Source organism: Augochlora pura, chromosome 9 (genome assembly GCF_028453695.1).
Source record: "Augochlora pura isolate Apur16 chromosome 9, APUR_v2.2.1, whole genome shotgun sequence".
Classification (NCBI taxonomy): domain Eukaryota; kingdom Metazoa; phylum Arthropoda; class Insecta; order Hymenoptera; family Halictidae; genus Augochlora; species Augochlora pura.
The window spans coordinates 14,424,186-14,440,425 of NC_135780.1; the positions used below are offsets into that span (position 1 = coordinate 14,424,186).

Genomic DNA, 16,240 nt, shown 5'->3' on the forward strand with positions numbered 1-16,240 from the left:
CGCGACACAGATTTCTTTCGGACAGAAACCGAGACCGAGATTTTTTAGAGGTTCGTTTCCCGTCTATTCGTATTATAATCGATTAATGCGGGGTTCGTGAGAATATCAAATATTACGCGAGGCGTATCGATTTCGACGTCGACCGAGGTATATTATTCCGTTTCGATATCCTTCGTAACGAAACTCGATCGAAATACAACGGTATTCCATAATCTATGAAGCCATACCGGCCGGAGAATATTGAGATCGAGAAATGAATTTCTCGCGGCTCGGCAAGTTATTCCGTCGAATAATTCCCGCTCGTGTGCAGCACCCGTTCAACCGAAGGTAACGCGACACGGAAATGCTTCCCTAATCTTGACAAACTCTGTTCAACGTGGACAATTGACGACAATTCGTTATCCTTCTTTCATGTTTATCGCGATATCAGGTTACTGTAATATCGAACGCGCGAAGGAGTATTACAAAAGCGTTGCCAACTGCGATAAATTCCAGCGTTATTCATTTCATCAACGAAATCCAACGATCGCGCGCACATTCTCGCGTCGCAGGCCTTGGGTCGACGTTTTCGTCTCGAGATACTCGACCCTCGACCCTCGATCCTCGATCGTCGATCTTCGCGTTCTCGTCGCGCAAACGGTGCCAAGAAGGATCGTTCCCGTCGACGGAGACCGACCGGGGGTGTCGGCGGAATTCCGCCCCCGGAGGCCGAGTAAATCGGCCCGAAGTGGGCGGGTTTGCATGCGGCCCCATACCACGAACGAGGCAACTTTCAAATTTCTTCCGGCGATAATGGTCGGTTTCCGGGCGGGATTATGACATCGCCACGCCACGCCACGCCACGCCACGCCACGCCACGCCACGCCAAGCCAAGTCGTCGCGCAGGCCCACGGAAAATCGTTGCGCCGCACCGGCGCGTTGCGCCGCGGTGCGACGGGTATCGCGCAAAGATCTTATCGGAGACGGCCGACCGTGCCCGCGATAAGAAAATTTGCCGCTCGACGAATTTCATCAACTCGTCGTTCAGGCGCCTTATTTGCAATCGATTTCGATGGACGACGCGCGGCGCAGAATAGTATTTCAAGAAACTATCGATCTTTTCTCGAAACCTCAATCCTTCGATCAATTCCGTTGCAATGGGAAGAACCGGGTGCAATTCCTTCCATCTTCTTTAGCATGATCTTTTATCGTGTCCGATAAAGTATCGTTGAGCAAAGCTCTAATGAAACGACAAACGCACCGTGTCCCATACTTTACCCTCGCATTTCCCAATAACTAAAGTCATTAGAATTCTATTCGCATTCAGAGGGATGAAAATTTCATCGACGAAGGGTCCATCGCTCGTCTCATCGACCAAGAGCGGCCAAATATTGGATTTTCGATCGGAGGTTGCGCAATCCCTGGGCGCGTGCTACGTACCGTGTAATCCAAAAGTTTTCGCGGAATCGACGAATTTCAAAGGGCCCGAAACCTACGGGGTCCAGGTCCCCGAGTCCACCGTTCGAATGTCGCATCGGTAGAGACTCTTCATGATTTCCAGACATCCCCGGCGGACGACTAATTTATGAGATCCTAGGTAACTCTCGAAAATCGAGGTCGCGTCCTCCGCCGGGTGCCTCTTCGCCTTGCGCTGCCCAACGTTTTCGTTATTTATCAGCCATCGGCCATTAATTCGGGATGCGATGCGACGCGAGGCGACGCGAGGCGACATTGTATGTCATTGTATTTTCATAATCGCGAGGGTCTCTCCCTTTTCGAGCCAACGAACCTGCTAGAGTGGAACTTTCTCGATCGATGCCCGCGAAATTTTACGAAACCTGTAAATAGTATGAAACGACAAGGGCGTCCGCGCGAAAGTCCTCGAGCTTCGTCGGGCATTTCTCTCGACTATACCTTTTTCTTTTCTAGAGGAAATTAGTTTGTTCCAGGCAACCGATAGAACATACGATACGATATTTCGTCCATGTTTCGAGAGCGTATCGAATTCTGCGAGAAGAATGTTCAGACACGAAAGTACTAGTCTTTCCGAATGCACACCGTATATGGCCAGGTATGGAGGGGGGCCGCTCGTAAATGGGCCTGACGTACAAAATTTGCAGCGGTCCGCCCGATGGCACGTACCATGCAATTTTCTATCGAATTCAATATTTACTTGAAAAGGAATCGGACGCGCCCGCGTGCTCTCTCGATAACGCTCGTCCACGCTGATCGACACCTTCCGCCATTTTTCTGAAATTCACAGAGACAAATACGACAACGTCGTAAGACGCGTCTCTTTCCTTGCGAAGTGCACGGGGAAAAGAAATTCGAATTGGTAAGATTTTCGCATCTCTCGAGGAAAAGCGAACGACGTTCGATGCTAAAGTGGAATAGAGTGTGATAAACGGATGAAATATATCAACGATCGCTCAAGAGTTGTAACTGGCAGGTTTACTCGTGAGTCGCGAGTGGCGAAGAATCGGCATCAATTCGGCATCATCGCGACTACTAACGATGCGCCTCGTTCGTTTCGCAGGTCTGACAAAACGGATCCCAGAGATATGGCCAGCAGCACGGAGGACTACGGTTCGGAATTGCAGGAGCTGCAGTGGGGCGGCGGGACCGGTTCTCACTTCCTGCGCAGCGGCTCCCATTTCCTGAGGAGCGGCACCGGCGGTTGCTACGAGGCAGAGGATTTAGAGCCGACCAGCAGGCACCATGGCGGCCAACACAGGGGATACTACAGTCCTCCGGGCACGAGTTACACGATCGTCGAGAGGCCCCCGAGCGCCCAGCATTACCATTCGTCGCACACCACGCCGTACAGGCACAGAGTCCACGCCGGCGGGACCGTCGGCTCCACCGGGGCCACCGGAGCCATTTCCCCGGAACAGGTGCTTAGGTACGTTCGCGAGCCCTTTGGACCGCCGCTGCCGACAAACTCGTGCTCCGAACGCCGATCCGCGCGTTCTTTCTTATAGACTTGCATTGTACCGTAAACCGGTAAGAACTAATGAGTAACGAACGTTGTCGCAGATTGTTTGGCAATGGCGTCTCGGAGCGGCGGCAAGGCGACAGGAGAACTCCGGCCTCATCGCCCGCGAGCGTCGCAGCGGTCAGAACTTGTTCGTCCTCGTCGTCTCAACAACATCAGCAGCAACATCAGCACCAGCACCAGCAGCAACAGCAGCAACAGCAACAGCAGCAGCAGCATCAATCGCAACAGTCGCAGCAAAACGCCGGGAATCCTCCGACGTCGCCGAGCTCCCAGCCCCTGAGCCTTCAGGAGCTCACCGTAAGGACAGTGACCATGACGAGAGATCCACCGGACTCTCACCATGGCTTTGGGATCTGCGTGAAGGGTGGCAAGGACGCAGGTGAGATCCGAAGTACCTTCAGGCTTCCTCCGTCGCCGTACTTCGCGCCTCAAGAACGAGGTATCTTCCGACAGCTGTGATGACTTTCGAATGCCGTTTATCGCCGTTCATCGGTCGCGATGCTTCTCCGACCGTCGACTGCGATTCTTCTCCTCCGTCGAGAACCAAATCTTCCGAGAGCCACGGTCACCGAAACGCCGTAAACTTCTTTCCGCATCTCGCGATCCTTTCATCCTCTCCTCTCGCCTAGTCTTTTGTTCGTTTCAATCCGACGTTGCCCCATAAACCATGCAACTCTTTTGAAACGCGTCTTTCTTGCCGCGTATCCTCTAGATCGTATCTCGCTTAGACCTTTAAGGTAATTGGAAAGTGAAAAGAAAATGATCTACGATCGCGTCAAGCTTTCCGAGGATTCGATGAATCGCAATCGTCGGCTTGGCATCGCGACGTCCACTGCGATCTTCTCTCTCGTAGTTCTGCCGGACTCACATATTTTCGTTGGCATTGGCAATCGTGTATCGTGTATCGTGTATCGTGTCACCGACACCCCGTGCTTTTCGTGCTTCAGCACAGCTGCCACGTCCGCGTGTCCCTGATTTCCGGTATTCTCGTTCTCGAAACCTAATTTGAAAGTCAACGATGGATGATTATGATCAAGACCTAGCGAAAGAGCGATAATTCTCTGTCGTTCGAATAATTTCTCCGATACTTGGTATCACAATTTAATGGATACGACCCGACGAAACATTTTTTAATCGGCTAAACCGACGAATACGGACCGAACGGAGATCGCAGATTATCAGAGATCCCCGATCGTTCGGACGGAACCATTCCGGTTAGAGACATTTTCTTTCTACCCGATTCTTTGGTAAATAATAATAAATGGTAATATAACGATACTATAACGTTCAATTGGCGAGGTCGAATCGGAGAAACGTTTCAAATCGACCTGATATCCACAATGGCAAGAACGAGACCGGAAACTAAGGGAAAGGCGGGATAAAATTCAAACTTGGATCATCGAGCGTCATTTCCATCGCAGCTATACGCTACCGCCCCGACGGACGACCGTTCGACGAACGAAAGCGCAGAAGTAATTCGCAATTTGCTTCGCGTTTCGCATTCGTTCATGGTCGAAACAACGACGAAACGGAAATGATTAAAATCCGCGAGATTCCTTTGTCGGTACATTTTTTTCTATTTCTTCTTTCTTTTTTTATCAGTCCGTCGACGTTGATCGGACCGCGTTGAATTTCTCTGGGTAGCTCGGGATCAGCGAACGAGCGTTTGGATTAACGAAAAGACCTACGGTCGCCGGGTTCGCGCGAATCGTTTAAATGGTCTAGCGAGGCTCGCCCAGGTGCCACGTGTAAAAACGCGCTGCGACTCCTCGACGGTATCGGGGAGCGGGCGGAAGCCGAAGTCAATTTGTGCCCACAAATTGCAACGAATCACTGGCAAATTCTATTTCAGGAGCCACGCGATTAAATCGCGACCGGCCGAGGGGGGTAGCGACGCCGTACCCGACGACGGCTAGCAAAAACCGTGTCGCTCCCGTTCGCTTCCGCGTATTTAGAACGAGGGTGGGAGGTTCGGTCGTTTCGCCGATTCGCCGATTCGCCGATTCGCCGTTTGCCGAGGTAATTAGCGATGCCGATTAATCGACGGGCGATAGATGGGACACTGCTCGAGTTTAACGACGCGCTTCCAATTGCCCGCAGCTGTCGCGCTTGCGCGTATTTTCATTCCGCTGCCGGCGAAACGAATGAAGCGCGCGCGATGCCGTTCTCCCCGGATGTCTCGTCTCCCTTGGCAAACTTATTCTAACGCATCTTTACGCGCGTACACGATGCGGTAACACGAAACAGGAGATGATTGGTTATTAGCACGTTGATCGAGATGAGCGCGTTTCCGAGGTATAGTCTACTTTTCCGTTGCTTTTTATTCGAGACACCTTGCGATCGTTACGTCTTCGACAGAGTACGGAGAGACATATTTGGAAGACCGCGCGCGACTTGAGATTTGCCCGGCGTCGTTGCACCAGATCCAAAATGGCTGCTGGGTTACTCGTATTGGCAAGACTCGTTCGTCGCAACTTACGATTGGAAGCCTCTCGATAACGCACGGGGTTTGGCGAACGCGTCGATGGATCGACCAACGGCGGGTACTTGTCGAGCAAAGCACCTCAAGGGCCGCGAATAAAGTAGCTTCTACCGACGATACATAACGCGTTCGACCAATACGGTCCGTACAAAGTAACTAAAACATGCCGCATGGCTGAGAAAGACGCAGCGATTGGCGGATCTGCGATCCGACAGGGAAACGAGTGCATTCGATTCGAAGACGCGTGCTCGTAATAAACGCGTTCCTCGAGGATGGGACAGAGCAAGTTCGACTGGTTCCCCAGAGAAGTTCTGCGCACAGTTTCAAAGATAGATAGATAGATAGAAAGATAGATAGATAGATAGATAGATAGAGAGACGTCTTCGTCCAGGACCCACGTTCCACGGATGCCAGGAGCATCCTCGACACCGGTTTCACGGTTTCGAGGCTCGTAAACTTCACGCTCGATCGCGGCGCGGTATTCCAGCCGTCTGGCGCTCCAACGATATCTGCTCGCATCGCGCTTCGGCCTCGTCCTCGTCCTCGTCCGCGTCCTCGTCCTCGCCCTCGCCCTCGCCCTCGAGATCTCGAGCGTGAAACCTCGACTCTTCGGGACGCGACCGAATGCTTCGAATCCTGTGCAACGTCTGCGTGGATCCTGCGCGACGGACGCACTCACCTAATCGGAAACGCGTCTGCGCGAAACGATGTTCGCCAAGTCGTTGCTTCCTCGAAGAAGCCGATTCCACGAGCATTCCCTCGAGTTTCTCAATTCTCAAGGCTTTTTTTCGAAATTCAAAGTTGCGATATTGCGTCCATCGACTACCTATGATAACGTAGTTTGCCGCGGACAGGCATGCTTCTACCAAATTAGAAATTCAAAAGTCGATCAACGAACTCGAATTCTTCTATAAATTGATTTTCCAATAATGGAACGCTTATTTATAATATTGTAAAATTCAGAGCAAGATCGTGGGGAAAGTTTAAAGGTTATAAAAGTCTGGCTCGGGGATCGCGGTGTGGCCAAAGCGTGGAACAAAGCGTGTAGTCGACAGAGGGATACGACGCGTTTTCATTCGAAGAGGCGTCCAAACGTATACCGGAAGTGGGACGAGCGATCGATCGGTTGCCTTCGAGGAAACGTTTCCCGACAACTTGGTGTCACATCGTTTCGAGCGGCAGGCCAAAGTCGAAATAAGTCAACTGGCGGTGTGTCTTTCTTGTTTTCTGTTTCGCTCTACCAGAAGCACAGTCAGGTAACTCATCAACCGTACGGACAGAAAGGCGGAGAGAATGTAAGACGCGCGAAGAGAGAAATGGAGGGAGAGAGAGAGAGAGAGAGAGTGTGTGCGTGTGCGTGCGACAACGAGTGTAAAAGAGAGAGAGAGAGAGAGAGAGAGAAATGGTGGAGGAGGGGGAGGGCACACTGTACAGAAAAATCGGCGACGGATTCGTTGGACGACCAGAAATTTTGAACATGTAGTTTGACAGCTGTAAAAATGAAAGTGAAAGCCAATGTTAAAATATTCTGCAATTTTCATACCGGAGATCAGAATTTGTAACAGTTTTCTTGATAATAAGTCGAGCGATCAAATTTTCGAAATTTTCTATAATTTAGGTGGCACACGGCTACGTTTGTCGTCGCGACGGTAAAAAATGGTACGTCTAATCGCATCGTCGGTGTGTAAATAACGATCGGAAAGGTTTAAAGTCCCTGGTTCGTTGTAATTTCAACAAAGTTCGGAACTGGGTACGAAACAAAGCTCATGGATCGACTAAACTTGCGTCAGTTATAACCGTTTTGATCGCAGCGACGGTAAACTCTGGTAAACGTCTACCAAGATCGATTGTTCCGTAAAATAGGGAAATACGTGTGTCCATGACTCGCGATCGGGGCAAACGCGACTAAAGACTCGCGACTATTACGGACGAATCGCCTCGATTTCTATCCGCGTTAAGTAGAAACGCGAATCGTCGATCGATACGATTTAAAGCGAGCCTCGGTCGACTCTGCCGGACCTTTTCTTTTAATATGCGTACGCGTCGAAGGAAACGCCAATACGAAGCCCGAATATGTATCTCTGGTCGGCGAAACCGTTGGCCGGGACGCGGAACGATCCGAGACACGGAGATCGAGGAAAAATTGCTTTGCGGGGCAATGGCCGGTTTTACGAGGACCCTTCTAGTCACGAATTTACATACCGTTCGACTATTTCCTGGTCGTTCCAATCTCTCCGTGGTTTCCGAACACGTATTGGCGTACACGCACAGCTCCGCGTGCAATCGAACGCGCGCATGCACATACACGCACGCACGCACTCAACGCACGCAACGAGCAACGATCGATGTCGCATGAAAGTGTTACGCGCGGATCGGCCGGGCTTGGGACTAGAGGGCGGCGAAGAGCGCGAGAGAAAGGAAACGAACATCGAAACACGGCGAATTTTTGTTCTTTCGGCGAGAACATTGTCGAGATTTTATCTCGCGTTGGAACGTCGCGTCGATCCGACCTTCTCGAGATATATGTATATACCACGTTTGCTCGACTCGCAACGTTCGAATTTTTCTAGAGCGTGGAAATCGAGAAAAATAAAGGAAAAGTCGGATTTCCATGGTCTACGATCTACGAAATTGACAGGAAATGCGTTCGACTCTTTCATCAAAGTATTATAGAAACAGAGACCTCGTTGACGTCCGATTCCTCTCGGAGATCAGGATGCGGCGTCGCGTCGCGTCGCGTCGCGACTCACGATCGATCAGTCCGGCAACAATTATCGAACCGACGAAACGAACTGAATTCATCGACCGATAAAGATTGCGATGCACTCCGTCGAGTTCGTGTTCGCAGGAAGGTTGGCTTCTTCCTCGATTACTTTTCTAACGTTGTCGATCCTGAAAATCTTGAATTATCCCTCGATTAAACGATCAACCGTCTCTTATCCCGCAACGATACAAGTGGAATAAAGTATCTGGAAGAGACTGGATTCTAATCTCTTGCGGCAGACGCGACGCATCCTTTCTCCGCACATTTCTTTTCCCAACGTTGGTTTCGTTTCAATGGCGAAGGATCTCCTAGATGGGGATATCTTTTCCCTGAGATACCATTGGAAGTGGAAGAATTGCGAGGATTCCACGGGAACTTGGACTTTCGATTAAAAGACGAAAACGGATAAAAGTGCTTCCTTTCTCTCCGAGTTTCGCTCTGTCGACGATTTATCGTCAGGATCTCGCAGTCATGGGAACCGTGAGAATTCCTCTAGGCTTAGCACGCCGGCATTTCGTTGCATGACAATGTACGATGCATATGCGCATAGTTTATGAATTTATAGAAGAATTACACGCACGAACACGCGCGTCTCCGTATCCTCCACGTATCCGCCCGTATTTTGCATTACATACCGTATCCCGGCGAGCCGAAGGCGGCTGTTCGTCGACTATAAACGCGTTCGCGTTCAACCAAGTCCGTGTTTCAGTTGGCCACCTATTGAAAAAGACCGTAAACGTTGTCGATCTCCGAATTTTAAACGAGTTCCAACTTTCGGTCTCCGAACAAAACAAGCACATTCTGAAATGTACATGCGTATCCGACGAGTTGAGTCGAGTCGAGTCGAGTCGAGATGTAGGCGCAAGAGAAAGAGAACGATGCAGGATAAAGAACCTACCGAGGTCCCTCTGCGAGCTTCCCTGGAGCTTGGAAGAATGCTCGCGTTTAGAGGAAAGGAACGATCGATCGAAGACAATCCAAATAGATTAATCGGACGTGAGAAAAGATGCGGAGGGTAGCACAATCACCCCCCGCGGGGACAGGAATCTCTAGTTAAACATGCTCGGAGCACGGAACAGTTTTATTAAGCCCGCGGCGACGACGACGACGACGACGACGACGACGACGACGACGACACACGAGTTCGACGACGAGAGTCCGCGTAACGAGCCGATTGTTCACCTTATCTCTTTCATCGGCCGGATTAATCCGTGCTTCCCAATCGGGCCTCTCGCCAGGGGTGGGAGATCAATTACAGGACTCCCGGGGATCGGGCACGGACGTGTCCCGGCCACCCACCGGCTACCCTTTGGCCACCTCAGCGTCCTCTCGTCCGCCTTGTCCGAGCGTGAAATTCTTTCTCCCGTTGTTGCGCCCGAGCACGGTTTATCGATCTCATCCGGTGCGGATGGCCCGAGCACCAGCTAGCTACCTACCGCCGTACCGCTGTGAGCTGCACGGTTCGCGTTGCACGCGTGATTCGTGACGGGGACAAATATCTACCGGATCGAGTATCATGTTATTGTACGTCTCTCGTATTTGCCCTCTCTTTTCATCCGCTCCGCGGCTCTTTATCCGACTCGAGTCGATTTAGAGGGTGTGTGTGTGTGTGTGTGGCTTCGGGCAACGGATGCGATTCGGTTGTTTCGCAACGAGAATCGAGACGCGTCCGACCGCGATGAATCCGAGCTCCTTTAGTCTTCGATAATCCACGAACCGTACGATCGCTTCTAGCTACGGAAAGATCGACAAAGCGGACGGAAAGTCGGAAGCGCTTTCGTTCACCGCAGGAGACTCGCGCACTAAAGACGCTGGTGTAATCTCTAATTTTTGCCTCGAGTCAGTCGGTAACTGTCGGAGATGTCGAATCGGTAAAAATGCTTCATCGTTGTCGACAATACATTTCCTTTTCATCGCGACAATTCGATCCGAGTATAAACGCGGATTTGATGAAATTGTATCATGGGCGTTCTTGGCGTGTACTTTTACCTCCGTCTAATAATTTGCATATTCCGGCACGAAACGGCAACTATAAATCTGCAACACGGACGATTGATGGCGATCGCGCGCGACAATATTCCTGGGAATTCGGTGGCCATCGAAAGCAAGCACCGCGTTCAAGAAATCCGCAGTTCGACAGATTTTCTCGGTTGCAGACCGGATTTCTAAAGGTGATTTTCGCGATGGTGAAAATTTTGCAGCGACCGAATAGACGACATAAGCGTATCATATCGGGCATTGAAGAGACGGGTATCCGCCGGGGGTCGAGGGAAAACGATTCGCGAATCCACGCGTAAAATTATCCTCGTAACGAGATGCGCGAGACTTCCGATTCGATCGTTCCTGTCTGAAAATGATTTCGACTGTATAGAGCATACGTAGAGTCTTTCTTTTCGGGAGAGGGATCTTCCCCTTGCAAAGCAACCAAAAACCGATAAACGTCGAATAAAAGCGCGCAGAATCATTTGCAAGCGGACGATATCGTTGGTAATGCGACTATCGCGTATTGTTCGAGCCTCGGCAAACAAGATTTTCAAATAATTAGGAGGTTCGCGGTCGAAAAGTCGCGTATTCGGTAAAAAATCGCCGATTTTCCAAACGCTTCGAGGCAATTCGATCGTTTGTTCGATAAAAAAGTTGAAGCTTCAAGTTGGCGGGTTTTTCCTGGACCGATTAAGCGGTGACCGGGTCACTCGCGAGTGCGATGTAAATTGCGCGATCTTATCGGCTGTGTTTCCGCAGAGAAAAGGAGAGAAAGAGAGAGAGAGAGAGAGAGAGAGAGAGCGAGCTCATGCTGCATGTCCACGCTCACGCGAGACACACGAAAACACGCACCGGCACGGGATATCTCGAATCTCTGTTCAAACAATTTTCACTTGTATGCATCCGCATTTTGTTCTATCCGTTTTTCTCTCGCGCCACCCTCCGTTCACGATTCTTTCGTTCAATTTGTCTCTTTTTATTCTTCCTTTTTCGTTTTTAATAATTTCGTTGGAAACGCGCGACGATTTCTTTCCATGGCGCCCAAAGTCGAGCAACGACGCCCGAGCTACGTCCATGAAAACGGGAGCTGCACCTACGCATAACCGAAAAAGTCGCTTTCTTTCGGCATCTCTGCACAACGATGGAACAGCTCGATTCGATTCGATTCGATTCGATTCGACTCGATCCAATCCGATCCGTTCTGTCCGAAACTGTTCGACGTGACTGGCTCCCGGTTCGAAGATGGCGTGCTCGGGTGTTCGCGGTGGCGATGTCCAAAGTCCGAGACAATCGAAGAAATTGGGAAAGCGTTTGGAGCGGCTGTTGATTGACGGGTTCCGATCGAATGGTGCGGCGCCCTGGATGGAAGGTTCTAGCGAACGCTGGTCGCGGACCAGTCGTCAGGCAGCTTCCGGCCTGATGGAAAGTCTGTGAATTGTTCTCAGGGGTGGGTGTCTACATTTCGAGGGTGGAGGAGGGTTCGGTGGCCGAGCGAGCTGGACTCAGGCCAGGAGACACCATCTTGGAGGTGAACGGCACACCCTTCCGGTCGGTAACCCACGAAGAAGCCCTCACAGTGAGTTGAAACTTTCATTTTCCGAATACACCGAAACAGTTGCGTTTCAACCCCTGGACCCCTAAACCATGGACCGTAAAGTCTCGAATCGTAAACCGTAAACCGTAAACCGTAAACCGTGTAAGCCGTTTCCGCCGCCGCGACGCGTATATCTGGCAGCCACCCCGCGAACATCGACGATAATACCCAAATTTCCCCCTCCGTTTGCTCGTTGCTCTCCTTGCTCGGACGGGCGTCCAGCTCTCGTTTCGTTTTCCTGTTCCCACGGTCCTCGGTTCGTAAAGTCGTGGTTTATTCTCGTAAAAATAATCCGGTTCTCTCGCCAGCCAATCTTCGTAGATCCTGGTTGTTTCGCGGGAACAAAACAACGTATACGCGTATCGAGAACAACGAAAATTCAATCGACAGACGTAATTCGTAAACGAGGCGTCGTTCGGTGACCTCCGTTGACCACGAATCGCCTGGGTCGTTGAAATCGTGTTCTACGGGCCTACGATCCGATCGAATACGAGTTCGGATAGGAGGTGGTCAGCGCGACGGTTTTCCTTCCTGGTCGAGTTGGGAGGACCGATATGCCCCAGTGACCTTGAACCAGAAGTCGATTTCGAGGAGTCTCTTCCAGTCGGATCAGATCAAGGTTGTGTTGCTATAAATTCTCGCGATCCGCAATCTCAAGCTCACGGATAATCGATCCCGCTGATCTTGACTTTCGGTTCGTCCCTGCTCCCTGCTCCCTGCTCCCTACGCTCGTCGCTTCGCAGATAGCACTCCAATCCCGTGCATGTAAAAAAAAATCGAGTCCGAGTACCCCAAAAATAGCCATACTCGCGTCAACGATGCGCAAACGAATTGCCACTCGCGCGAGGCTGTGTATCTCGGTGATAATACGGCAAAACGTATTCGTCGCCTGGCCATCCGCGGATGCGCGACCGCGTCTTTTCCACGATCGGTAGAAATATTCTGTAACGTAGCGGGGAGAGCCCATTGATCGGGACGCGTTTCTTGCAAACTGGTTAACAAGAGCATATTATTCAGTTGGAACGAAAGTACGTATCCAGGAATTTGTTTTTTTTTTCCGAGCCCTCGAAACACCGGAGCCTGGCTACGTGCCTAATCGCAATTAAAAATGATCGTTTATACGAGATCCTGGTCGGGACAGCAATATTGCCGTCGAATCGACCCGAGTCGTTCCGTATTTACGACTGACCTTACAAATTCGAGAAACCCCATCGATCGCGGATACCGGCCGGGCGCTCTCGACTAAATTACAGCGAGTAGGGTGCGCGCGATTCTCCTCCTCGATTCTCGTCGATTCTCGTCGATTTTCATCGATTTCAGTTATCTTATCTGGCGAACGTATCTGATCCTTGGTTCCTTTCCGTTCCATTTTTTACTCACCAATGTCAGAAAGAATATTTGCCGCGCCTCGAATATGCTCGATCCTCGAGCACCGACGAATTTCTACTCGTCTCGATCCCAACGATACCGGTCGACCGTCTCTTCGTCGTTATCCTTGCTCATTGGTTTTGCTACAATCTATGCATGGAGGTTTGAACAATTGCGCTCGTTAAGATTCGCGTTCTCGTTTCTCGGCCTGCTTTTCTACCGTACCTTGGAATTTGTTGCAACGAACCAACCAATGCAGCTCGGCGGACCTGTTCGCGTGTACATTGATCAATTTTTATACCTCGTCGTCGTCGTCGTCGTCGTCGAAATTATATGCAGCAGTTTGTATCCTTTTGCTCGCCGGTAGATGAATATCAAAGGTTTCCAAGAACAATTTGCCTGCGATGTCAGCGATTTCGAATAGAACCCGGACCTCGGAGATTCCGAGCGCGGTCTCGCCCTCGTTTAGATTTTATTTTTGTCGTCTTCGATCGAGATTGCTAAAAGCGAATTAACCTATAGCACGTATTTCCGGAGCAGCGATGACGGAAAAAATGCCGCTTCGAGTCTCCTCGACGGTTCCCGTCGTTTCAAAATCGATCCCTATCGACATCGCGTCGCTTCGGGTCTCGTCTCGTCCCGTCCCACTACCACCCTTTGATCTCTTTTCAGAATTATTCGGTGGACGCTTTGTCGACCGTCCTTCGGAATAGCCCCGTAACGTTTCTGTGTCGCCGGGCTATTCCTGAAAAACGTCGACCGAGTGGAAAAATTCGCCACGCTGTTGCATCGAGAATCACGATCAGCGGACGACGAAATAATCCGCCGCGATTCGGTAAAATCGAGAATTTCACGAGATACGCGAAATTCGAAACGAAACGAGAATTTTCAAGTACGAGGCGTATTTCTGGGCGTATTAATTTGTTGGATACGAATCCTTTCCTCTTATTTCGGCAGATCGCGTGTTCGTTATTCCAGTTTCGCTGACAATCGGATCATCTGTTTGCCGCGACCCAGCTGAGCAAGCATCTCGCAGGATCCAACCCTCTCTCCCCGTGTTCAATTTAACTTTTAAGCAGCTCGTAGAGATTATGGCGAATTGGTGGGGTAGAAGATTCGCTCGAGGCCGAGTTTCAACGAGGGTAGCTTGTCTCGGTAATTTTCTTGGTAGATATCTCTATCAGAATCGGAGACGCGTTGCGCGAAATTTGGAACGCCGTAACCTCGCGCGCGCGCGCAAATCTTTCAATGATCCTGCTGTGCTCGGTTCAAAGAAACACGACGAAGACGCGTGCTCAAAACGTTCTCAGCCTTGCGATCGAATGTTTTCGGAAGAGTTCGAAGGTATCGTCGAATCACCGTACGAAGCATAGAAATTTCTCGCGTGTTCGCGTACACGGTCGCGAGATATTTCGCAACGTTTCTGCGAGCAGAAAAGGATTGGGGTTGGAGAGGAAGACGGGCTGGGCTGGCAGGAGGGAGAAATTAGGTGGGTATCGACTGGCCGGGATGGAAAGAGGAGGCGGGCGTGTCGCGTCGCTCCGAACCGCGACACGGTACGAGTAAAATCTTTGGTGTAAACGCTTCCGATGGCTATCTCTGAATCCGGTGGCTCGTCATACCCTCGTAGCAGCTCGGCAGCTTCTAGACAAAAGCCCGTTCGACAATGGGCCATCAGAGTATGTATGTATCGGGCTGGCTCGGCGAAGAGAAGAAAGGGGAGGATGGGAAGGGAAAAGAGAAGAGGCACGTAGCTGGGCGAAAACTGCCTCGAAACTTGGTGTATTTCGCGAAGGCTTTTTTATCGGTGGGACCCACTTTGCCGACGCGCGATCATTTCAGCGCTTTCAGCGAATTACAAATATTTTTCGGCGCGTTTCCTAGCGTTTCGCTCCTCGAGATAATAATTCTCTTCGTCGACGCCAACGATTTGCTTGTTAACAGAGAAGATGGAACGCGATCGTCTTAAATTCGACCTCTCCTTTTTCCGTTCGGCAGATTTATCATCGCGTTGGTTCTTCTAAAACGGCTGCAAAACTGCGTCCAATTAGTAATCGTCGTACACGAATGTCGCATACGGTAAAACTCGCCGATTCGATTCGTCGTCAAGAATCGGAGTATAAAATAGCGTCGACTCTTATCGGTGCACCGCGTCGCGCGTCGCGTATCAGCCGGGTACAGATTGAATTCCCTTTGATTACCGGCCGAATCGCCGATATTCGAGAAATCGCGGTGAAAGAGCAAATATGAAAAGCAAATGTACAACCGGCCGAGATTTGTTAATTAACGAGTGGATTAGCCTTGGCCCGAATGTCCCCGGAAATTGGAGGAGTCGCGTTTCGTTACCGAACGATCGCGACGAGTCAAACGGTTGACCCCGTTCGACGATTCGCGGATTAAGTTTCCGGATGTTCCGGCTCTACGCTACAAGTACAGGATAACAGAGTGTCCTTCGTCTGCTCGTTGTTACGATCGGAACCAAGCTTTCTCGACCCGAGGTCCTTTTATTGGAGGTTGATTTCCCGTCGCGTCCGGTCGGGTCGGGACGGGATTCATCGTCGGCGTCGACGAATTGTAACGCGAAACTGTTTCCCCCATGTCCGACATGTCCGACCTATTCCATTTTGTAATTTTGCAAATTTTCAATATTTCAATGTTTCTTTCGTCCAACGAAGTATGTACATCGATTACGAACAGTTATTACAGTTGTTGTGCCATCGATCCATGTAATCTCGATAATGGCGTAGCAATTGAGCGCATCGATCGAATTTTAAAGAAGTTTCGAATTGGTCGAAACGCGAGGGTCGAGCGTCGAGCGGTCTTATTGAAAACTCGTGCTACTTAGGACGGCGGAAATAGAAATATACGAACCAATTGTATTTGTCCGAGCTGTACACCGTTCGATAACGGACCCTCGCGAAATTCTCACAGAGAGTCGCTGGTTATTCGAAGGTGAGCGGCGTCGGTGGTATCCGAGGCTTCTTCTTTCCATTCCGAACGCGGTTTCTCTCGGAGACAGACATCCGGCGCGTCACGAGTCACGAGTCACGGCACGGCACGGAACGGAACGGA

At 50.6% G+C, this 16,240-nt stretch overlaps 1 protein-coding gene across 1 annotated transcript in view; it reads left to right on the forward strand.

Annotated features, from left to right (window-relative positions):
* The window catches only part of Dysc (whirlin protein dyschronic), a gene marked incomplete at its 3' end in the record, with an annotated part of 66,103 nt that overhangs the window by 13,660 nt on the left and 36,203 nt on the right, over positions 1-16,240 (forward strand). The window contains exons 2-4 of the mRNA XM_078190751.1: positions 2,516-2,881; positions 3,016-3,416; positions 11,652-11,782. Coding sequence (XP_078046877.1) covers positions 2,541-2,881; positions 3,016-3,416; positions 11,652-11,782 — 873 coding nt within the window. The remainder of the gene's footprint in view (positions 1-2,515; positions 2,882-3,015; positions 3,417-11,651; positions 11,783-16,240) is intronic.